The 24505-nt window shown below is 52.2% G+C and overlaps 4 protein-coding genes across 4 annotated transcripts; all 4 read right to left on the bottom strand.

The window, feature by feature from the left end:
• Positions 1-410: 410 nt before the first annotated feature.
• On the bottom strand, positions 411-1842 carry ISF_09628 (histone H3; the record flags this gene model as incomplete). The annotated part of the gene is made up of 4 exons (XM_018853229.1): positions 411-728; positions 808-995; positions 1120-1556; positions 1787-1842. 4 exons carry the CDS (start codon positions 1840-1842, stop codon positions 411-413), a joined length of 999 nt encoding a protein of 332 aa, XP_018699596.1.
• A 1801-nt stretch (positions 1843-3643) lies between these two features.
• On the bottom strand, positions 3644-4468 carry ISF_09627 (hypothetical protein; the record flags this gene model as incomplete). The annotated part of the gene is made up of 1 exon (XM_018853228.1): positions 3644-4468. The coding sequence occupies one exon, from the start codon at positions 4466-4468 to the stop codon at positions 3644-3646; it is 825 nt and encodes a 274-aa protein (XP_018699595.1).
• Positions 4469-4517: 49 nt separating this feature from the next.
• On the bottom strand, positions 4518-4805 carry ISF_09626 (hypothetical protein; the record flags this gene model as incomplete). Its single annotated transcript, XM_018853227.1, has 1 exon — positions 4518-4805. One exon carries the CDS (start codon positions 4803-4805, stop codon positions 4518-4520), a length of 288 nt encoding a protein of 95 aa, XP_018699594.1.
• A 9484-nt stretch (positions 4806-14289) lies between these two features.
• Positions 14290-14658, bottom strand: ISF_09625 (hypothetical protein; the record flags this gene model as incomplete). The annotated part of the gene is made up of 1 exon (XM_018853226.1): positions 14290-14658. The coding sequence occupies one exon, from the start codon at positions 14656-14658 to the stop codon at positions 14290-14292; it is 369 nt and encodes a 122-aa protein (XP_018699593.1).
• Between the last annotated feature and the right edge of the window lie 9847 nt (positions 14659-24505).

Below are 24505 nucleotides of genomic sequence, written 5' to 3'. Positions count from 1 at the left end.
CAGTTGTGTCATGCTGGCAAAGATCTAGAACTGATCCCCTACGACCAGTACCAACGATCCCACCAACATCCTCCCTCGGCCCCGGGATTCGCACCCGGAGCTGTACGCCGCGCGTCAGGGTCGAGGCCGTTACGGGCGCTCGCCAGACGGCGCGAACATGGATGACGATGTAAAATGGCTCGGCGTACCGCACCCGCCGTCGTGGAGTGCGTCACCTCAACACTCAAGGCCCACAGAGGTGTGTTACAGGTAAGGACGCGAAAAGCAAAGTGACAGGCTTTCCAAAACAGGTCATCCAAGCTGCAAGGTAAACCTACTCATCTGGAGTGGGGAAAGCGTTGGCTTGCTGGAGGGATCGCCTTCGGTCAGCCCGCTGAGGGACGTTAGCATCCCAGTCCATCAATGTCGTATTATTCGCCACAGTCCAAATCATGAGTCCAGGCTGCTTCGTCGAAAAAATCTTCGTCGAAAAAATACACAGCGGGCGCCTCGACGGCAGCCCAGGCATCGGCAACAGGTCCGGAACTGACTTGCCCAGGGCCGACAGAGCCAGGACCGACAGGCCTGAGACCAACAGGCCTAGGACTGACAGACCTCGGTGGACGGAAAACAGGCATGCCGTCACCATCGTTCTGTTTTTTCCGGTGTTCTGTTCCCTTGGGGGGGTCAGGCGCTCGCCACCAGGATGTCCAGGCCTGCGTGGCTGGCTGCCGAATGCGCAGAGCCAACTGAATATCTTTCTGTCCAGGGTAAAACGCCACAGTGAGACTCGTCCCAATACTGTTGGCCCGTTGCGTAGGGACTCACCGGCATCAGCGTGACGCGCTTGGCGTGGATGGCGCACAGGTTGGCCTCCTCCAGCACCCCGATGACATATTGCTCGGTACTCTCCTGTAGCGCCCCGAGAGCGGTGCTTTGAAATCTCATTTGGCTTCCGTGTTTGTCTGCACAGATCTCTTTGATCTGTCCCAACTTTTTCATCAGCACAGTACTGGCTACAGCACTCATATCAGACTAGGTACTTCGCACAAGCCTTTGGAACGAAAGCCTAGGAATGACAAGCCCCGTTTGCCTCTGGGCTTTTCTGATTTCCCTGAGCGCTGCGACCCCTGGCTTGACTCTCTTGGCACGCTTGATCTGGCCTGTCGTGGTAGGCAGCACCACTCTGGCTCGCTGCCCGGAAGCGTTGCCGCCTGCGATTGCGCGAGCTCTTTGTTTTACCCTCGCCATGGTCGGCATGCAGCGGATGGGACAGGACATACATATACTTCCCCTCTTTGTCTTGCGTGTTGGGGGTTTCGCTACCACGGCCAACTGCTTTGTCGTACCCGCTTATGTCGTGCTCACGTCGTCGCCGATGGTGTAGGCTTGGCCACCGGGGCTTCCTCAGCTTTTTCGGTCGCCGTTTCATCTTGACCAAGGTGGCACGGCAGCGGGTCATAGTGATCAGCTTTGCGTATTGCATATGCTCTGTGTATTGTGCATGTTCTGCAATCATGGGCAACGTGGACACGGGTCGGCCCATCTCAGCCGCCTTCGAATGTCCGTCTCGTGAGCTAAGTACAAAGTGTTAGCGCTATAAGTAGACTCGTCATCCCAAATTGAAGGCTAGCTTGTCGAAGCCTTTTGCTCTCCAGGAGCGCCCGTTATATCTTGCACGTTTGCTCTCGGGCTCCAAATAGCTGCATATGGTAATCATTGACTCCACGAGAATGGCTTTGGAATTTGGTATGGCAACAACAGACGTCTATTCTGGTGCTTCCTTTTGCTGACTCGAGGAACTGACTCCACAGGGTCCTCCCTTACGCCGTCGGTGGTAGAGTTGCCCTGCTGCCTCCGCATTCTCAGCCCGCAGCGTCTGCGTTCGCTCTTTCACCGAAGCGGCGTGACACCACGATGTCCAGGGTGCTCGAATAGGATCACAAGAGAACAAGAGATCCGTGTCCGGGACCGCAAAGGCTGGAGGTCCGTAACCATACGACGGGTCATGATCCGGCGGGTGTATACCTCTCGTGACCTGAAGAGGTGGCGCACTCCAAGCTGCCATGTGCTGGCAGGGCTGCGACAATTGAGACTATCCAATTAGCTAAAGAAAAGAATACAAGTGTCTCTGTCTTACTGAGAACGCGTAGCCACCTCATCACGACGAAGCGTGCGTAGTTGTCGAAGTCGTGCCGACAGATGCAGGGCTATGCCATGTCGCTCACACTCGTTCGCCGTGAGACAGGAGCCACGGGTCTCTGCAAGAGCCAAGTCGTACCATCGTGCGGCTCTTGTTGTTTTCCCATTCTCCGTTGGGGTGTTTTGGTTTTTTTTTCGCGCTATTTGCTGTCATAGCTCTACACCGGATCCCTACTGGATCTTGCCCTCATAGGCATGGCACAAGTTCGCACACTGTGGCAGCAGCAGAAAAAAACAATATGACGAAGGCTGGGGAGCATCGTAAACAACATGTAGAGCAGGGAGCCTCCAGCAGCTTGCCCAGTGCGGGGCTCCAGGCCCTCGTATGCGCCGTGTTTTCCTGTAGGCACACAGTACTCGAGACGTAGGTAGCTGAGCTCTTTCATCGGTCCCAGAGATGCTAGAAACGGCTGGACGAAATACAAGCTATTAGTTTGTGCTCGACTTTCTCCGCAAGAGAAAAACAGAAAGGACTCATTACAATCATATCTCTTGGTTTTCGCCCTCTATGTGTCAAAAGCGTCAAGGTGTTGACTTGTGGAAAGCTCGCAGCTACATGTGCTCCGCCACGAGCGGTGCAGAAGCGGCGTTCGATGCACAGCGTCAGGTACCGCGTCAACGGTTGCCGCGGTGGCTCGGCACGTTGGGCACTTCCTTTCTACTTTTCACCTGCCCCAACAACTGCTGCAAACGACGTGGCCTGCATCGTCAGCGGCCTGGAACCGGTTACGCATTCGGGGCTGCCTACCGCATGGCGTATACAGAAGATTGTCCGCGTCGTCGCAGACAGGGCAGTGTCTCCAGTCATACTACTTCACAAACGTGTTCTGTCGCAGTCAGAGTCAGGCCGTTTGCCTGTCGGCCAAGGAGTGCTGCCTCACCGGTCTGTCCAGGAAATTCTGGATGTCCGCGCAGTCGATGTCGTCGGCCTGGCCAGGTCATGGCTTGGCCCGTCTCTTTCATGGTTCCTACCCAGGACATACCCTCGCCCTGGTGTTGCGGCGACCGCCTCCCCTACTTTGAGCAGCTGATGCGCCAGTACACTATGCAGAACCTTGGCAGCCATCCGTCTTCTCAGATCCACTACCCGATCCGGCTGCAATATCGTGGCCTGTTTTTGCTGTGAGGGGCTCCAGGGTGTGACACCTCGAGTAACGAATGAAGTTCTCCCATGATGCAATTAATTCGCGTAGCTACTTATACAGTGGCCGAAATCGAAACTGTTTCGCTCTTTATTGGGTATCTTCGTTGAGTTACTAAGCACTATAATGATCTCCGTATTAATAACTACTGAGCTATCAACTTCTGTTGCAGTCCGATAGTAGAAATGCCATTTGGTGGAAGGCCGCCGCTGTTGGAGGTGGCATCGGTGAGCGCTGTCACAACGAGGCTTTTCTGGCGCTCGCTCCGGTAATGGGGACTATGAAAGCAGAGCAGACATTAGCAAAGCTGGGGACGCAAGTCATCCAGCTCGGCAGTAAGATTGACACAGCCAAAAAACGCCTTTGCCAGCAGGTCCTGCAAGTTTCAGCCGCTCAATCGACGTTACGCGGACTGTGTATGAACCACGATATGTTGTGGAAGACAATGGCTTGTCAACGAATTGCATCCTCCAGCAGCCATCAACCTCAATTTCGATGCACTCGTCTCTTGGAATTATGGACAGGATTTCAGCGCCGCTTAACAGAAATGGAGAAGACTTTGTTGAAGTAGTATATTTTGCACCCGTTGGTGTCGGCGACTGCACTTCTTGGGTCGCGTTGGATCTTGCGTCGGCTTGAGTTGGAGCCTCAATAATGGGTGGGTGGTCACGGAAAGCCAAATCAACCCGAAACTCTCGTTTCTCCGCCCGCTCTTCTCTCAAGGGATCTGCTCCAGGAACGCGTACCTCTTGGCTTAAATCTTTGAAAACCTTGCGCCTCTTGGCAGGTGCGTCGCGTTTTCCACCTGTGCACGCTGATGCCTTGCGCTTTCTGGAAATCTTGCTTCTGCGAGACGTATTGGCTCCATTGTATGGAGCGGGGTCCGCGTGCATGTCTGCATTGGTGCCTTCCTTGGTGCCTTCATTGGTGTCGGCGTTGGTGTCGGCGTTGGTCTCTGCATTTCTGGTTTGCGTGCTTCCAGGGTCCTCGTCGTCGGGTCCCTCTGAGTCAGGTATTTCAATTGTTCCACCTGGCGTCAAGATTGGATGACCAGCATTGTGTGCCTGTAGCTGCTCGTTGCCAACGAAAGAAGGTTTGCCATTTAGGTCGTAAGCAGTGCGCGCATAGGTCGCAGAATCGTCCATGGTTTCATCTCCTCCAGATTGAAATCGGCAGGAACTTGCTACAGTTTAGTTAGTACTGTCTCAAAGCGCCTTTGCTGATATTGAACCGACTAGCGTTAGGAATCAATTCCTTTGACCTCAAGCAGTCGCTGTTGTCCGAGTTCATCTGGGTTGAACCATCATCATCGGATGAATCATCATCGTCGGGGATGATGATTTCCATGGGTCCAGAGAGATTTTCGCGCTCTGGGTTCGCGGACTCATTGCTTTTGGGCTCGTCGTGTTCGGAGTTTGTGTACTTTTCGCGTGTGAGTCTCTGGGACCTGAAAGGTCTCGCGCGCGTGTTGGCAGGTGCCATGGTAAAGAGAGGCATCGGGAGACTGCTGGACGCGGAAAGAAGATGAAGGAAGCAGGGTTGGAAAATGCAAAGACGGGCAGCTAGCACCCTTTTATACTGTCCGTGGTTCTACCTCACACGGCAGCATGTGAGACGGGAGTTTCCAATGGTCTTGGGGTACATATCAACGTTTGCGACCTAGGGACCCATGATGTAGTGTTCAGTTACCTACATGCTTCCAGTGTCTATTTTCGGCGCAGGGCCTTGGAAACTAGGCAATAGCTAGTACAGAAGGATTTCGAGCACTAGGGCAGACGCGAAACACATAGTCCGGTATCCTGGTGGGTGATAAGCCTTGCGAGATATCCATGCAAGTAATGAGCTATTGCTCCAGCGATGCAGGAACCGTTTCCGTCTGTCACCTGCGCGGACAGTGTGAGCACGCACGGAGTGGCTTAGCCTGTTTGCAGTGCCATAAAGCGACAGAGCACCCGGAAGCTCTGCTCTCGCATGCATATCAAACTAGCATTACTTCAAGGTACTAGTTCGCGGCGCGAGACTCCCTCAAAGGTAGTTATCTAGGGGAAGAGGCGCGGGGGAGGGGGGCTTGGCGGGATCGTGTTGCGGAAATGAGGGCATGATGTCTGGCCGCGTGGAGTAGAGCCACGCCATTCGCACCTCGAGTGCAAGCCTGGTCTTGCATGGGTCAGCTAACTAATGTCCACCGTGCTTTCCTTAACGCACCCCATTACTGTGGCTTGTAGGTGCTCGGTGGTAGTGTTGAGACATAGCACCCCTCCTCCCAGTGCAGCGTCGTACCGGCCTCCTGCCCCGAGAGCTGCAGCCTCTGGTCAGAATAAGCAGTCTTGCCGTTGCCTCGCCACCAACTGACCAATTTGGGCCTCTTTTCTTGACTTGATGAATTTCCCGTGCTTCGCGTGCTTCCCGTGTCTCTCGCGGAACATGCTTTATTCTTCCGCCTTATTCCATCAGGCGTCTATTGCAAACACTCATCATGGTGGCAATCAATTCTTTACTCAATGAGGATACTAGCAGCACGGCTGCCACGTCAGTATCAACATTACAACGTGGTGCGAAGGTTTCCGCCATGAAATGCATCAGATATGTCCTTGTGCCGGAGCTAATAGACTCCAGCCTCCAAATAACGACCCGAGGATTGACGCCCGTCCTCATCTACAGAACAACAAGATGGTTAGAGTACCTGTCATCTTCACCGCAGTACTGAAACGAGCACTGCGACAACGACGGCTCCTGAGGCGGCTGAAGATGAACGGCCTAATAGAAAAACGAGGCCAATCGCTGAATTTTATCGGTCAGTGGCAGTCAAGGGACTGGAGCAGCTTGAAGTCATAGAGTCTGTGGAAAGGCAGGAAGCTGCTGAGCAGCTGAACGCCCTTCGCCATGTCTGTCATCGAACCAGCGACGCTACTGCCAACAATTCTCCCCAACGCATCGCTTTGCCCGCTGCTACGCCGGCTTCACACCATGGATTCCGAAATTTGACTCATTCAGAGTCAATACCTATGCCAGATAGTGGTACGGGATCCGAGGGCGCTAGGATAAGACGTATACTTGGAAAGCCTAACATTCAATGTTCACACTACCACAGATGGAAAGGATATCGAGTTTAATTGGAAGGATCTATTCACGCAGCACCTTCGGCGCATGCACGTTCCTGTAAACCTCACCAAAGGGAACAATGATCAACAACAGTCAGAATCGAAGGGCAACTTTAAGGGCACGCAGAATTGCCTGGTGACGCGAGGGCTTCCAGCGCAGCAATCTAGCTGCCCGAAACCCGGCTGTGTGGATACTTTTGACGGCCCGACTGCCTGGGACGGATGGGCAACGCACGTCGGTCGGCACATGGAAAACGGCGAAGGCGATAATCTTGGCGTCGATGACTGACTTCTGCACTTGTCCTCAGCGAAGGCATTATTGAGAAGGTCCGCAAAGGGTACAAACTTTGTAAAAGGCAGTTGCAGGAAGGTGAACCATGATGGTTGCCGCAAGGAACGGGGATGAGGGACAAAGTGCAAGCGTGATAGACACCACATATAGCCTCACTTGGGCCTTAAGTGAGTAGCCGATAGAACAGAGAAGCGACTTAATTTCCCAAATGTCCTGCTAAGTATTCCCGCCAGAGTCATAATTTTTCAAAGTCGTAGAAGGACCTTGGCCATTTTTCTCTCTTTAAAAACACTATCTAGCCCAGTTGACATCCTCTATCTCTCCCCCCCCCCTCTATATATACCGAGTACGACGTCACAGGCAGGGCGGCGCAGTCGGTGCTCTCGCCTTTTATTATTCCGGCTGAGTAGACACGAGAGCCTTCAACACCACCATCGCCACTTGTACCCCTAGCATGGCTATCTGCCTCGCCGCATGAACAGTGCGACTTGGCGAAAAATCGAGACCATGTCTCGCCACTCGCAGTGATGCGGCGGAGCTGTATCAATGGTTCCTTTACTGTGGCGTGTGGATGGTATGGTGCTGCCTTAGCCGTGAAACTACGAAGACGATAATGCAAGAGACATCCGCAGCCTTCTGATGAATCAGCGTAAACTAGGCAGTTATAAATAAAGAAGGGTACCCTTGCTACAAAGACACTTCCTACGAGTAAGCAATATGAGTAGGAATTTCCCAGACACTCGAAGGGCGTACTACACGGGTAGTACGTCGAGGAGTGTGCCTAAAACACCTTCCCACATATGGCAAATGGTTTTCCGCACCCAATTCAATCCGTCCGTTCCCCATCAAGATGAACAGGTTCGATCGGAAGATATGGAGAAGGCGATTTTTTTGAGCCAACGGCTACTCACTATTGCGGCGAAGCTCCCTGTCTTTCGAAGGTGCTTGTCAATAAAGCCATGTATGCGGCCGCTCATTTCGCAATATCATCAAGCTGTTATGGTTACCGCTGCGTTTATCGCTGGCTTTCTACAAGAGAATAAAAATCTATCAGACTCTGCAACCATAACGAAAGTGCCACACATTCTTGAGGAAGCAGTTCGTCAAAAGGTCTTTGAAACAGTAAGTCACGGCTAAGCGACCTGTCATTACCAACTGACAAATGCAATCACAAGTTCCCGGGAAACCTGCGTTGTCAGGAGATGCTTTATGAGTTCAACGCAATGGTAGAGCATTGAAAGAAGTTTAATCAGCTTGAGGTCCCCGTAAATACCATCCATTGTCAACCTCCGAATGTTCACCGACCGTGGACTGTCGTTCCACAGCCGGGCTTTCGTCAACCGTCAGCTATTCCACAACCGTCAGCTGTTCAACAGCCAACAACTGTTCAACAACCCTACAACCTGTTGTGCAGTACACCGCGTGTTCAATCGCCCAAACCTGAAGGCCGATTGCCCAGTATCAAGATATCGGATCTCCTGGGCCCTCCCGATTCCATCGCGGGTTCACCTTTCAGTGTGAACTACGAGGCCGACTCTTCTAGAGAAACCGATCGGACTATGAAATACGGTGTGCGGGCTATGGGCTTGGCTCTTTTGAAGAGGCCCGTGATAGGCGGACTCCTGGTAGGAAAAAGATACGGTGCAATTATGGCAAAGAAACCCCACCTGAGGACGACAACCATAAGTCAATCTACGGCCGGCTTTGACAGTGTGCGCGTTGGAAGGGAAGGCCACGACGGGTTCAGTGGTGAGACTGGGGGACTATGAGGCGCCGTTGACGGCCTTCAAAAATTCATAGCGAGATTGTATATGGCGTATTGGCTGCGCGACAGAGGAGCTGCCATGAAAATAAGCTAGAGGAGTAGATATACTGAGCATACTATATAACGTATATCAGGTAACTATCTGGGAAGATATAAATGGATGGTGAAGTCAATGGTTATGTCAAACTCAACTGGCCTCGACTACCGCTGCAGCGTCGATGCCCTGCACACAGGCCTCTACCAGCAGTCTCTTAGCAGGAAGCAGTTTAGCCTATCGAATATCATCAAACCTGCCGCCGTCCCAGATCAGCGCATCTCTTCCATCACCAGTAGGAAGCTTCCGATCATGGTATCAGAATGATGTCACAACTCTCCTCCTGCCACAATTCGTGCATGATGTTCGGATGGACCACACGGAGCTGCCGAGCATGGTGAATCGTCTGTCGCCGAGCAATCTCAAGCGCACCGCTTCTGCGGTGCTGTCGAGCCAGCGCTCTGGGCGGAACTCGCTGGCGTCGGCGCCCCAGACCTTTTCAGGGTCGAGGCGAGCCGGTCCAGCCAGTAGTTGGGTGGTACATTTACTCACAGCGAGTGACCTTGTAGCCTGTTCAAGCTCTCGTCTCCGGTGCTAAGTGTGGCAGCACCCTCCTCGGAGCACACCTCTCCAACAAAGTGGCACCAGCCAACTTCAACACCCTGTTGCAGGACTTCCACCGGCAACAGAAACGACGGCTCCGTGCGGCGCACACGCATACACGATGTTTCTCACTCGCTTCCCTCACCCAGAAACATGCTACAAGTGAGGCGGTGGTGGGGCATGGCAGGCACATTATCGCCTGTCACCCGGGATCGTTTTGCTCCCTGCGCTGTGTATTGAGTGGCGTGGTCAGGATCCTGCAGGGGCGTCACGACCAGCTGGGACATTATAAGTCGACAAACGAGGACAAACGAGCAGAAGACAAAGACAACAACATCCACTCATGGTCACTTCACCGCGACCTACAGGCGGCTGGGCTCCCTTAATATAGAGAAACGCAGTTGTATAGCCAGTCTAGGCCGAAACAGCAACCGTGGGCGTTTTGGCAGGCAAGCACAGCGCGCCTTAGTCCTATTCAGGCGTCGAAGCAAATGATGGATTTAACATACTTTCCAAAGTCATCCCACCAGCAGTATTGGTACGTCGCTTGGAAGCACTGAAATGGTCTGCTTTCTTCTTGGCCTTAGTCTGCGGACGCTTCCCCGCAGCTGTGGCAGGCTCCTCTGGCCCAGTAGTGCTTGGTAGACTTGGCTAAATAAGCCTCTTCGCTGCTCTTCAGTCTTGTTGCATTCTAGAGGTATTCCTTATGAGATTTTTCCCGTCTATAGGTCGTGGATTCGTTGCTCCTGTGAGTTTCTCTCCCCTCTCTAGTTCGTGGATCCGTTGCTCTGCCTCACGGAATCGTCGCTCGGGTTCCGCCATGTCCCTGTTTTGATGTTGCTCTGTATTTCTTTCGCGTTACAGTACCGGTACCGTTATTTTGCCAATTTAAGGTGCAAACTGGGGGTGTACGGCGACATGGCACCATTATGCAAGGGCAAGCGTTCCCAACATGCTCGCTGTCCACTCCGCGTTCTTGCCTGAGTGACTGAACATCCAGCTATATTATCCATTTCAAAATATTGCGTGTTCACCTCAGCCATCACATGGACTCGTGCATGCGAAAGGAATACTTCTGCATATTCCTTTGTTTTGTTGTTGAGATTCTCCAGAGTAGGGGATGGGGTGGGAGGAGCACGTAGGTACGTGCTGTTGTGGTGAAGTGCTCCCATGCTTGTTCTGCTCTCTGCGGGGGGGAAACTCCCCAATCCCACTCCGAAACAGCCTTCTTCTTCTTACTCTTGTTCAGCTTTTTGACCCCCAAAAATTCGTAATCCGGAATGTTCTCTTCTGCGGGCGGCACCTCGACAGCAGGAGAGGCGTCGCTTCCCTCAACTGGTTCCTCGGTCGCCGGTGGCGTCGGTGAAGCGGGTGGCTCGAAGGGGGCGGCACCATCATAGTCCGTATAAACATACTGGCCAAATCAGATAAAAGTATCCTCGGAGACATCTTCCCAAACCGTACAGCCATTAACCGCCTCCTTCATCTGCCCATATACGAGAGTATCGAGCGTTGGAGACTGGGAGGCAAGCAGCGAAGTATGGATGTAAAATTCCTGCTTTTTTGGCCCAACAAGAAAGCGAAAGGGCTTGGTAACCAGGATTCTGTTTGCTTGATACATTAGCTCTCGGCTAAAGCACTGACGCTGTTACCATCTCGTAAACTTACGTGCTATATGGGATCTGTGCCATGATGTAGCGCAGGATGGTTTTCAGTAGAGCACCGCGTCTTTGACGACTGAGAAGCAGAAGCGACGGAGGGGAACGAAAAGGTCCGAAAAAGGAGTGACGTGGCAGAGTGATTCAGCGGACCGTCTTGTAGCCGATCGCATGCATGTTTGTGATTGCCCCGCGCAGCCACGCATGGGACTGGATTCTGTCGGGCTCGTGGTTGTGCCGATCATGGGAATACTTCCACACATCTCCGTATCGGTAACGTCTCTGTGGTCTTTGGCGTCTCCGGCTCGACAAAGGAAAGCAATACCAGATGTGTCCATGATGAGACCCCTCGCGGACAAGAGGATGATTGGTGACATGTATCAAGAGCGAAGCTACCCAACGGCCGCAAAAACCATAATCAGCCCCCGTGCTGATATTCGCAATCATCAATTACTGCCTGCCTGGACTACCGAGTCACAAGAGGCCACAGTCGTTTGTATGGCACCCTCTGGGCGCCGAAATACGTAGCATGTTGCGTACCAGGCAATTATTGAATGATTGGCTGGAATTCGACCAGTCCCAAATGACTGACTGATCAAATGAACGAGCCGTGTCGCATGGGGCCACCAGTCGTCAATGCCAGTTGGTGGCCTACCACTAGTTCAAGCAAGGCTCGCGAAGTATCTCCCAATACTTATTAGCCCGCACCATTCGATGACCTTGCACCAATATATCTAAAGATTAGAACCCAGTATGCGTCGGCTTTTCTTTGGTTCATAGAGCTCTTCGCGATAGGCCTCTGTTTTTTCTTAAAATTGCTCGGCAACATTAGCTTGCAGGGTTATTACGCCGCCGCCGGTGTTGGTTTTGTATTCTGGGCACTTTTTAGCTTTTTGGCTTATCGAATTCGTAGCAAACTTGCAGACAAACTCGACGCGCGTAGAGCCGCAGACATGCAAGTTAGATGATGAAGCTGCACTATTCTTAACTGAAGACCTCATCTGAGTGGTGTCTTTCAAGTGCGCTAGGTTGTCGTGACTAATTTACAAGTCCGAATCTGGGCGTTATCGGCAAGCTGTTCGTGTAGGCCCGGAAAAACTGATGGCCGCAACATTGGAGCTGCCTTTCACGAATCCTAACTGTGGCCTTATATCAAACCACGAGCCGCCTCTTTTCTTTTCCCTTTTCTCTTTGCTCTTCATCATATCATGACATCAGCGAAGCAAATCAAGAAAGCACACAACCAATTACGCAAGGACGAGACTGTGCCAGCAAGCTCTCCCAATCACCGGTAGTGTCGGCTCGGCGCACAAGCCGCAAGACTCCGAACCGTAAGACTGTATGCCGCAAGACATGCAGCAAGACTACCAGCGGCAGGACTACAAGCCGGACGCTGGGGCTTGTGCGACAGAATCGCAGGATGTGGAGCCTCAGATTGGCAGCCGCTGGCAGAAGGTCAGTAAAGCGAATGCATCGATACCGGAACCCGCCTAACATCGCGCAGCGCTCAAGATGTTTGTCAGCAAATTAATGAGAGCACACTGAGCTTCAATCTTTTAGCCTGTGCGTTCAAATGGTTAAGTCAATCTTGAATATATCTTGTGAATCATTGAGACCTATTCGAAGACACGCCGGCAGCTGGATGGCTTTGTGTGACAAACCGGGCTTGCGTAGCAGACGAAGCCAAACTATCATATGATGGTATGTCTTGCAATAATCCCCCCGGAGTTCTGGTAGCCACATCCGTCAGCATTGGTCAACACGGGTCTGACTGAGGCTGTAAAAGCGGTGTTTGGCACTCGGGAAGAGGCTTGACGGGGATATCTTTGCCGTGGAATCAGGTATTTGAGGGCGACTTCGGCTGAAGGACGTAGATGTAACTCAAAATTAAAATCATGAAGACGCAGGATAGGTTCATCAATAAGAATGTCCTTAAAAGCCGCAAGTCAGCCAACGCAGTTACGTTCATAACCAGAAAACGTTTCTCTGGTGTAGCCTTTGGTAAAATTTGGACGACTATCATTGAAGACAACATAGATGCGCTCTAACGCGGTCATTTCTCCTGTAAATTTGACCCAGTCGATGCCGTCGATATTGACGTAGCGCGAGCCTCGAGATTCGTCTCCGAAGTAGGGGTAGTCCTGGTAGTTGATTGTGAGGTTCTTTAAGGAACTCCCGTGAAAGTCCCTAATGGCTGCCAATGTCTCTGCTGTAGGGGGAATGTGATACTCTGGTCGACCTGCCAAGCTCTGGAATGGAGTTGTCACGTCGTGTGCTTCCCAGCGAAATTCGTTCAGTGCATTCATTCTGGCAAAGCACCGCCGAGCAATAGGCCATTCTATTGGATCCATATCGTCGGGATCATAAGGCCACCTGATGTTTAAGAAATGCAGACAGGTGAGCGATGGTAACTGCTGCGCGGACAGTGCTTCCGCCATTTGATGAGGAAGAAGCACAATGGTGCTGGTAAGTGTCAGTCTGCTCAACGCTGGAAACGCCGGTACATCCCGTGGTATCGTAAACGGAATATCCTGGAAATGGTCTCTTGGGATATCTTTGACGTAGTCGGGGTTTGTTAAGAGTTTGTAGCAGTCGGCAACGGTAGCCCACTGACGAAAGGGCGGTGCTGCTGGGTACCATTCAAAATCGAACAAACTCAAATCACAGTACCAGAGGAGTTCTTCAAGCTCTTGGAAACGATGCAAAGCCTGTATAAGCGACGACAAAGGCACACCAAAGTCCAAGTAAGTTTCATCCGCCGTGAAATTCATTTCTAGCCGCCGCAAGCCCGCTGGAAGCTGGGAGAGGATGACCGCAACGTCGGTGAGAGCTGCGAGACTCCCCAAGTCACTGCCATTTCCCCAGATTCCGTAGTACTTTTCAGCCGAAAAATGAAACTCGAGATTTTTCAGTCGAGACAAGAAGCCATTTCGGCGAAAATCAGCGACAAGCAGCTGGAGGCCTGCAGTTTCGTGAATCTCAAAGTTGGCTCGTTGTAGCATCTGGTCAAAGGTGCATTCCCTGAGTCTTCTGCAGGTATGTAGCAACCACCAAAAGTTCTTATAGTTTCCATATTTGCGACATCGGAAGTCCATATATAGGATACCGCGACGATAACGAAACGGCAGGCGCGTGTCATTAAGTCCAAGTGCAAGGACAATTATGTCACCAAGAATTTCGTTGGACAGGTTAAGCAGGGACTGCATATTCAAAGCGGCTTCAACTATTCAAAGCGTGATGGATGAGACGAAGCTGTTCCCAAGCGGACGAAGAAGTTGATGGAAAAGCGAAAATGAAATGGGTTTTGCTGCCTAGACAGTACGTACTTCTCCTGCTATGCCCCCACTTTTTCGTGTCGTTCCGTACGTCATATCCTGCCCTGGAAAGAGAGCAGCACCAACATTCATGAATCATTATTACTGGAATCCCTCAAAAGAAATTCCCAGGCTTCAATGCAAGTAAAAAGAGGACGAAAAAAACCAGAAAAAAAAAAGAAAAAACCGACTCAGAACATCAAAATTGATGCTCTTTCGTGGGTATCAATCCCCCTAACGCTTTTTTTATCATGTCCTGCTCGCGGCCCTCCTCGTTGGCGTGCTCACAGGCTTCGTGGCTGGCGTAGCTGCCGGCCTGGTTCGCATCGTCGTTGTGGCTGTTTTGGAAATGGTTTTCGGTGTCGTCTTGCTGAGTAGCGCCTTGCCCGACGTAGCACTGAAATCCCGCTTCGCGACGGTTGGCACCAGCCTCTTTGACGGTACCGCAGTCGCTTGCACAATACTTCTGCGCGTCCCTTCCCTCCTCTCCCGAATCTTTGCTAGTGCATCCTCGCGTGTCATCAATGAAGATAGGCAAGAGGCGCGTGGTTCCACGCGAAACGGACATTGTATGCGAGTATTCGCGGTATTGCTTATTCCAGACTAAGCGACCGTGTCAGGAGTGTCATCTACTTTCGCGATGCTCTCCCGGCTTCGGCCTACACTACTCCCCCGATCGTTCTGGATAGCCCTACGCGCGATGGCAGTCAGCTATGCCATCCTGTGGATCATATCATTTCAACTTTGATTAAAGTGAGACCTTTCTACAGGGCTTACTTCGTTGTAAAGAATATCTTTTTTTCCTTACCCCTGTCGGCTGTTGTCTCGGCTGCCGTCGACCCCCGCCACAGTCAGCTTCAACCACGGGCCCTTCAAGCATTGCCCATAAGAAATTTGAAAAGAGGACGTATTGAAATTTTTCCATATATGGTTTTTTCTCTGTTTGCAAGTTACCTTGTCTGAAATTGAAATCTATTATCCCGCGTTTTCTTTATTTTCGTTTAGACGTCGTTTTCTTGTTACGGCCAACTATGCTACTGTTTATAGGCAAAATAGGATGGTTTTTCAATTTTTCGCCACTCTTCCTATTTTATTGCACTATTTTTTTTTTTTTACCAAATACAGCGCGTATTATAACAAGTTGTACGCACGGAGTATGCAAAAGCACCGCTTTGCTTTGCTTTTCATTTAACGTCTATGGTGTAGCTCCAGTGTAAGCAAAGAGACGTGCTAGCTAAAACTCTACGGATAAACGTGCCGCGGTTTCGGTTAGCGTGACGGGGCATGTCCGGGGGCCTGCCCACGTTCTCACCAGGGGTTCACCGTGCCAGCTTCTTGACCTAAACATCCTCCTATAGCAGCAGCTGCGCGCCAATCGAGATAGAACTGCTTCTTCTTCTCAATTGGCAGTTTTTGCTGCAGGTGGCTTCCGTCAGCAGAGAGTCACCTGTGCTGTTTTACAGCTTTGTTTTTGTGCCCCGGGGGGCGTATGCAAATGCATCGCTCTGCATGCCGTTCAACAGGATCTCTGCTCCCCCGTGCTCCTTTGCCTCCATTTGAAGCACCAGCGCCGTATCGTCTCGCTAATATCCGCCGAGAGTCGCTGCAACGCCTCTTTCCCACCAAGCGTCTGGTGGCTCGCAACCCACCCGTTCGCTCGGATGGCCTGCTGTATAGACTGCTCCATCGTTCTCAGGCCCCTTTCTTTCTCGTCGACGCTCTCATGAGCTGCGCTGGCCTTGCATGGAAGCGGCGAATCGTGTTCGAATACGTACTCGGCCGCGGAGAGGACCGCGGCCCACGCCTTGTACGCGAATCGAGCGCCGTACCCGTCTTCGTCTTCTGGGAGGCGCTTTTCCAGCGTCGACGTACCTTCTTCACTCGTGAAGAAATGCCATGTTGTCCCGTACGGCCTCGATGACCGACCTCTCGAGGAATCGGCAATCGTCTTCAGCCGCGTTTTGGAGATTCGCTGCCGCAATGCTCTTCCGCCGCGAGCGCTTCAAACAAGCCGGCATGAAGTCGTCACGGAGCTGCGGCTTGTTATTTTCTTGCCGGTTGAGTATCACGGTGGACTCGTCGTTGAGCCAATCCACCATGTGTCCAACGATCTCTGCTATGATTTTGCCCTCCGCCTTGCTCGTCATGAACAGAGACGCAATGTCAGGCATTTCGAGTGATGAATCGACGATAAAGTGCTCGGCAATTTCTTGATACAAGTCGTCCGAGATACACTCCAAGAAGCCTGTCCGCCGCGTCCCGACTACGCTTTTGTTTTGCGGCGTAAAGAGCAGGTCTTCTCGAACTTGCTTTTCCGACCCAAGATAGGCCTCCGCCACCAGGAGCTCCCAGTCGTCCGCGCTGACCAGCTTGGCTTTGATTTTGATTTTTGATTTTGATTATTTACGTCTGTTGGCGCCCTAGAGTAGGCTTTTAGACGTGCTATCGAGCCTTCTACGGATAAACGTGCAGGCGTACCCGCTTAGTAGGCCCCCACAGGGCGGCGCGCGCCCATGTTCTCACTAGTTGCCCCTGGAATACTCTCCCTGCCATCATCCTCCAACTGTAGCAGCGTCGCGCCCAATGGCATGTATCTGTCTAAATCGATGCCCGTCAGCGGGATCACGATGATGTTGATGTGATGCGCTCGCGGCGGTCACCGCGTTCGTGTTACGCCAACAACTTTTGTCTCCTGGTCTTTATACGGGGACCAGCGGGAGCCCTGCTGTCGGTGGCGTATATCGCCCAAAACAAGGGAAATGATGAGGGTTCAACGAGTAGCGCACACTACTCGGGCTGGATACTGTACAGAGCGCACCAGGCTTGTACCCTACGTGGTGCTATGTGCGCTTGTTGATCTTCGAATAGTAGAAGTCAGCAATGCGCACGTACACCTTGTAGGATCTACCGAGAAATTTCCCTATTGCCGTCTCTGGGTCGGGTGTGAGCCGAACCCGGAGATGGCCAGGGATCTTTCTGCAGGATGGGTGGGCGATTTCTGGCGCCCGCAAGGGCACTCCAGCGTCGCCTTTCCTGGGTGGAATCTCTCATGGTATTCCGCAAAGTCGCCGTGTTGTGATCGTGTTGTCAGAAGATAGCCGAGCAAGCGGCGGGGGAGACTGAGTTCCGGGAGCTTCTTAAGCTCGGCACTGAGTCCAAGCTTGAGGTACTCCGTTCTCTCAACCGATGCCCACCAGGCTCGGTGGTCTACTGCTATTTGCTTCTTCATCTGTCTTTTTCTATACGCTGACCAGCTTGGCTACTCGCCCTGGCAAGCCCTCAAGGGTATGAAGGGTGTCTTCGAGATAGGCTTTCCAGTACTGCTCTCACCCGATTAGTATTGTCATTGTTGTTCACCCTGCGTTGATAGAAAAACACGTACACCGTCGATGCGCAGGCTTGCCATCCACTCAAATGTCGACAGGTTGAAGTGGGCTGCCTCCACGGCCGTTTCGCTCCATCGCGTCAGGATGGTTCGCCACTGGTCGTTCCTCCACAGCGTGATGAGGCGGGCCCACAGGAAGCTTTTCGATGCTCAGTTGCAGTATCGCTGTGAGCCGCTGCTCGACGGTCTTTTTGTTCCCACGAAACAGAGTCGTGTTGCGCTTCCGGGCAAGGGTATCGGCCAGCACCAGCTGGCCCCAGATTTGGGCGTGGCCATCGCACAGCGTTGTGCCCGGGCGCGTCACGCGTAGCTGAACGTCCTGGTCCAACAGCAGCGTTTCTGTATCGTGGTTAGGAGCTAGCAACCGACCGAGGTACAAGACAGCAGAGACTGCGCTGCCAGGAGGTACAAGGCTGGCGCCCTGGCGGCCCGGGGCACGCGTGGCGGCAGGTCCCTAGCACCTGAGTCGTGAAGCTTTTGGCCTAATTCGAAGTGTGCCGGGCTAAACGCGTGATGCATGTAGCTTCTGGATGGTCTAAGACAAGACCTAACGGCGCATCCCCCATGGGCACATCCACATATTCGGCGCAGAGATGGCCGGAGTTATAATGGAAGAAACGGGGGAATGTGTTGTAATGGATATATGAAGAGACACTGCATTGAGCGGGCTAAATAGATAAGGAGTGGCTTCAAGTAGGGCGGCAGAAGGGATGATCGAACCTAATACGTACTATTCGTGATAAGTGTTGTAGACACTAAAACCGGCCCTTCCCGCCAATTCGCCCTGCCCTAGTGGTTCTCGTGTCCGTTGCTGCACCTGTTGAAATTGACCACTCGTACCTTTCCCTCCCATTGCCACACGTTTACACTCGCTGTCCACTGATTCCTGCAACCCTATAGTCTCACTTTGGTCGACTGATAATCAGCTTTTGGCTCATCTGCTGCCTTGCTCTGTAAACGAACTTTTGCTCGCTACGGGACCTTCGAACATGCACAGCACGCCGCCTTTGGAATCAGTCAGGCATTCGGATATAGGGTATTTGCGTTTCCGGGTTCTAGGGGGGGGGGGGGGGGTGCGAGGTTGCGTCGAGGGCGCCGAGATGGAGCGTGATACTCTTGCATTGAGCTGTTGCCTGACTCATTACCTGAGCGACTGGGGAAAAGAGTAGGCGCGGTTGTGGAGGACGGCACATACTTAATGCATTCGACGAGGGCTCCCAGCGGGCTCATCGATGATCAATACAGCGGCATAGCCGGGAGCCGGCGAGGCCGGTGATACAAAGGGCGGCGAGGAATGCGCAGCGATAAGTCAGACATAGAGGCTGTGGAGGTTCTCGATATCAAAAACTCGGGTATTACGTGATAGACAGAACCTTCTAGTTTGCATGCTCAATGTGCTCAAAAACAAACTTTGGCTTTTTTTATACCGCTCTGCAAAGGTCGCTTCATTCAGCGCATCACATTGTCGTTCGTAATTGAAAAGCCTTCCAAAGTACCCCTGTAACCACCTTCCGAAGGGCTACAATTGAGCCATCACATTGCACTGTGAGCGATCAGTGCGGCTCTGATGTCATTTTTGAGCGCTTTGCTTTACCCGCGTGCGCATCTGTAGTCGCGGCCGGGGAAGAGAGCCTGCACTGACCGTCGTCGAATTCTAAGGGCAGCAGCGGCAGCTCCCACCAAGGGGTTGAGTATCCGAAGATAAATGTATTGCCACATATTGTGCAGCTAAAACGGCCGCGGGGAGCTGGTAGGCCTAAACAACTGCCGCTCTGGTGCAAGTCAACACCGCCAAGCAAGTGGCAAAGGCCGGACTTTCGCGTCGAAGCCGTTCAGCAACTCATTCGGGACCTTGCCACGAGCGACAAAACGATGGCCTTATCTTTGGCTTGTCTGGCTGTACAAGTGTGGTACTTGTGACCGGTAGCAGTAGTGCTCCATACACCGGCAGGGCAAGCGCTCTGTTAGAATGTGGTTCTGCTCGAGGAGCTCTGCTCAGAAACAAAGTTTATCAATTTCGTGACCGGCGTTCTACCAGGTTGGTGGGACGGCGATGCGGATGGCAGACCAAATGAGCCCTATGTCTCCCCAGCACGATGGGATGTGGAACTGGAAAACGCAAAATTCAACGGCGTGGATAATATGGCATTTGATGCTTTGCCGCCATACCATGTCAACACATCCATGCTCGCGACGCCTTTCCTGCTGTGCCCGTCCTCGGTGTGCGGGGTTCGCGAGTTCCTAGTTGACTTTGATCGATGTATTTGGAGCGAAAAGAGGCATGAGAATGTGGCCCAAGCGTAGTCCTCTTCAGCACGCACAGGGTTACTTAGGGTTACTTAGGGTTAGAACTGCGATTGTATTTATAGCTAAGTTGTACGCTCTAGGTCTGCAAAATTGGAATCGTGTACGCCCCCTCTTCTATGTAGTCATCAAGTTTCCTGACAATGACATGCCTGCCCACTTCGTCCTCGGGTGGCAGCGCGTGCAGTCGAATGTATGGGCGGAAAAGCGTGGCTACGCCTTGCAAATTGACTTTTTGGGGTTTCTGCCCAAGTTTTTGGCACCAGGTGTCCAAGCTAGAATAACGGAATGTAACACGTCGGAGGTTTTGCCACTGGCATTGTACAGGGAACTGGCTCCGAGTCCGGCGAGAAAGGCGTCCCCCCCTCCGTCTACGTGCTCCATCAGCGCCTCCTGTAACTAATCGTCTCGTATAACAGTCCTCCACGTAGTTGCATGTCTGGCATGGGACCTTTGGAAAACTTCTGACTGCGGGTCTATCTTTACAAGAGTCGTGTAGCTAAACTCGTCCAAAGAGTCCAAGATTTGCTTCTTCATTTCCACTGGTAGAGCCCTGGTTTCCTGTATTACCTGCGTCGTAGCCATGGGCACGCAGTCTTCGCCCGTCTTGATATACCGCTTATTCTGAAATACAGGTTGAGAATAAGGAGACTCAATTTCGTCGAATCTCTGCTTGGTGGTGTCGGCAGATGATTGGACGTTCTCAAGCCTTCTTTCTAGTTTGCACCAACTTTCGTTTCTTGGACAGTTGAATAAGCGAATGAAATCTTGCTTGACAGTTAAGAAAAAATATATAATTTGGTTGTATTTATCCGACATGAAGCAGTCAAAGGTAAATGACTGGCCATCTCGCCCGTGGCATACGGCACTCTCTGCCGGACCTGCGCCGCGCTTCACGGCCAGCCGTCGAGTTCCGACTGCGTGTGGAGAGAGTTCACCGACAGAGTAAATACCAATATTCAGCTCAATGTTGCAGTCTGGTATGTACACGCTATCTTTGCCTTCTGAGCCCCATTTCCAAGGCTTCAAGCATCTCAACAGTAGCGAGAGGTACGGGTAGCCGTGGCTATGCCGCTGTGGATCCAAAAGTAATGGCCACTTGCCTGCGTGTGCCAAGTCTAGTGCAATATACGAAGCCCAGTTGGCGCTATTATTGAGGGAGAGGAGACTGTTGCGCTATCGATCAGATTTCTCAAATCGACTCCGTAAAAGAGCAATTGAATCCCAACTCATTCACTGTATCGATCCAGTCGTTGCAAGCAAAAATCCGGGATGTCACTGTGGCGGTGTCTCCGATGAACGTGCATTCTTTTCGTTCCATATTTTCGACCATTGAAAGAGAACACTCTAGAACCATTGACGAGATGCCAATCGGATCAGACTTGCCTTCTCTACCTCGAGCGTTCCTCGCATTTTGACAGCATTTGTAAGGAAGTAGCTGGTAAATAGTAGCTGCCGACCCGCAGCCTGTTTAAAAGCCCTGCCTAACGTGGCCAACCTGCCGATAGCTACAGCCCAGTCCAGGTTTAGTCACCGTTGGCGTGGTTTTATCTGGATACAAGCTGCAAAAGCTAAAAGCATGTTCAGGACAAATGCGGAATTGGCCACCTGCAGCCCTGTGGTGTAGCAAGTAGAAGCTAAAATCGGCTTCTAGAAGTGTGTGATTTTCGGCTCTTAGGCTAGCCAAACAAAGCCGTAACACAGTGCTCTTACTTGGAGGTACTTCTACGCTCCCTCCCTGACGGGTCTATCTCAAAACTTTAAACTGTTTAAGTCAGACATCAAGCTGATTTTGCGCCAAACAAGCCAACACGGTGGCGGTAGGATGGGACTCACCGAACAACAACAAAATGTTGCAGACGGCCAAAAGACAAGCAAAGGCGGCCACGCAGCAAGGCGCGGTACCGGAGGCTTCGTTCCCAGTGATGAAGACCACGACTTTGAACAACGAACAAAGTAAACTCAGAGGTGAACGATGTATACCCGAAGGAGTAGGACGATTCTCCAGAAAAATAGATGTGGCGCTGCCTGGCAGCCACACGCGTGAGATCTATGACGAGTGGTCATGGAGGGAGCGTTCAACACTCGCGCAATTAAGGACAGAAATGGCAAGATTGAACGGGTATCTCCATCGCATCAAAGCAGTGCTCTCGGAGCAATGCACGTGCGGGCAGGCAAGAGAAACGGTCAAACATTTTCTTTTAGGGTGCCCGCAATGGGATGAACAGCGAAAAGAGTTACGAGCATGCACGAGCACGAGATGGGATGACTTGTCACACCGACTAGGAGGAAAGTCGGCATCAGACGGACCGAAATGGAAACCAAACATGGGGGCAATCCGAGCAACGATACAATATACACTCGCCACAGGAAGATTCGACAATTGACAAGCCAAGAACTAGAACAGGCTTTTCATCATACCGTGCGGCCACATCCACGACAACATGACCAGCGACGCTTCGGTCGCTGCAGATAGGACTCCGAACACTTGAGGAATAGCCCTCAAGATAGTCAGTCATCAGTAGTAAACAACATGGAACGGGAGCTGCTGGGATGGAAAGAGGAGGTGGAAGCGATCGGAGAACGACAGGAATAAGTGGAATGGATGAGGCGAATAGTCAAACAGTTACTTAGACATAGCTAGTGAGCCCTACAGTATCATCCAAGCACTTACTCTTGGTATGCAATTCTCGCCATGATGTTGCTGAAATAAAAAACACCTTTTGCGGAATCTCGCCCTTGAGGAAACTCAGGAGGCTGGACACTTGCAGATGAGAAGCGGGGTACATAGCCCCGCGCAGCCACACCAGTCTCGTAAAATCTGGGCGCGCGGTTGCTTGTTGTGGCTTGCGCGGTGTCTTGGAACACGCCTCGTGAATAAGGCATCGACACTCCATTTGCCTGCCTGTCCATCCCCAATTGCGGCTCCAACTGAGCCTGTTCTCCATTCACGGGTTTTCCATCAAATTGCAAGGATTTTGCTACCATGCTCCTGCCAAATCTTGACCAGTGGGCGTGTGTTTGCTACCGCTAGAGCCTCAACAGTGGTTAGCGGCTTTCGTGGAGTTGGTGCTTTTCGGCGCAATCGGCTCTTGGCATCGCCAGTCCTCCACCCTCCGCCATGGCCCTGGCCTCTCCAACTCCGCCTGTATCCAAGCCGCCATCATTGGCGTTCGTTGGTGGCCTTTTGGCGGTGGCCATGCATGGCTGTCGTGCCTGACTGATGGTCACTTTCCGCTCGTCCAATTGTTTGTTTATTGCCCAACTTCTGGGCGGCTTTCTTCCAACAGCTTCTTGACCCGTTGATTTTTAGCGGCTCCGCCATGCCACACAAGTGCGCTATGTTTTGCCTTTTTCTTCATGTGTGGAACTCAGGATCCATGGCCGCCTCCGTAGCTGTTTTCTTGGGCGAGGCAGCCGCTCGTGGGGCCTGATTCCTCGATCCGGCCCTCCACTACTAGCGCGCACAAGCCACTATCTGCTCGCCCCATCAACTTCATCTGGCCGTTTGCCGTGACCCGCTTGAACAGTCTCGCGCAACAATTCATCTCAGTTTTTTCTACGCCGCGCTGGAAAAGGCTCTCCTAGCATGCTCCACGTAGTTGGTTCGTCCACTTCCTCACTGGCTGCTTTCGCTCCACTTTCGTTCTTTTTCGATGCAGGAGGGAGTGTCGTTAGTATTGCGCCTGGTTCGTCAAGTTCTGTCCAACAAGTTTTGCCCGTCAAGTTCTGTCCGTCAAGCTTTGTCCGTCCACCTTCTCTCGACCCATTGTCTTTTGTGATGGCAGCAATTTTCGGGCAGCCTCAACCTTGGTTAGCAGGAGAGTGTCATTAGTATTGCGCCTCGTCAAGTTCTGACCGTCCGCCTTCCCCTTGGCCCATTGTCTTTTTTTAGCGCAACGATTCTCGACCAGCCTCAACCGTCGTTAGCGGCTTTGGTCCAGTTGGTGCTTTTGGGCGCAATCGGTTTGGCTGATGCGTTCTTTCTAGCTACTCCCCCTTGACATCGCCAGTGGGTCACGGAAAAAGGCCAAGATGAGCTATATCGTTTGCCACGATTCGGGCGCCAAGGGTGCGTAAGCGGGTAGCTACCCTACAGAAGACAGACCGAACCCCACGAAGAGGTACTCAGAACTGGCCGACCAACTCGCGAAGCATGGAGCCACACTTTCCGTCGACGAGCACCTGCCATCTGTCTCTGATAGAAAAATACAGATGAAGAAGCTCCCGGAACTCAGTCTCCCCCGCCGCTTGCTCGGCTATCTGTTGACAGCACAATCGCAACACGGAGACTTTGCAGAATACCATGAGAGATTCCACCCAGGACAGGCGACGCTGGAGTGCCCTTGCGGGCGCCAGAAGTCGCCCACCCATCTTTTCTACTGTAGGAAAATCCCTGGCCAGCTCCGGGTTCGGCTGAGCCCCGACCCAGAGACGACAGTAGGGAATTTCTCGGTAGATCCTACGAGGTGTACGTGCGCATTGCTGACTTCTACTACTCGAAGATCAACAAGCGCACGTAATGCAGCGTAGGTGTACAAGCCTGGCGCGCTCTGCACAGTATCCAGCCCGAGTAGTTCACGCTACTCGTTAAACACATACTTTTCCTTTGTTTAGGGCGATATACGCCACCGACAGCAGGGCTCCCGCTGGTCCCCGTACAAAGACCAGGCGACAACAGTTGTTGGCGCGACGCGCCCGCGGTTGCACCCGCGAGCGCATCACA

This window comes from Cordyceps fumosorosea, assembly GCF_001636725.1.
Source record: "Cordyceps fumosorosea ARSEF 2679 chromosome Unknown scaffold_59, whole genome shotgun sequence".
Taxonomy (NCBI): Eukaryota; Fungi; Ascomycota; class Sordariomycetes; order Hypocreales; family Cordycipitaceae; genus Cordyceps; species Cordyceps fumosorosea.
The sequence above is the reverse complement of the archived record's forward strand: the minus strand, read 5'-3'. Positions and strand labels throughout refer to the sequence as shown.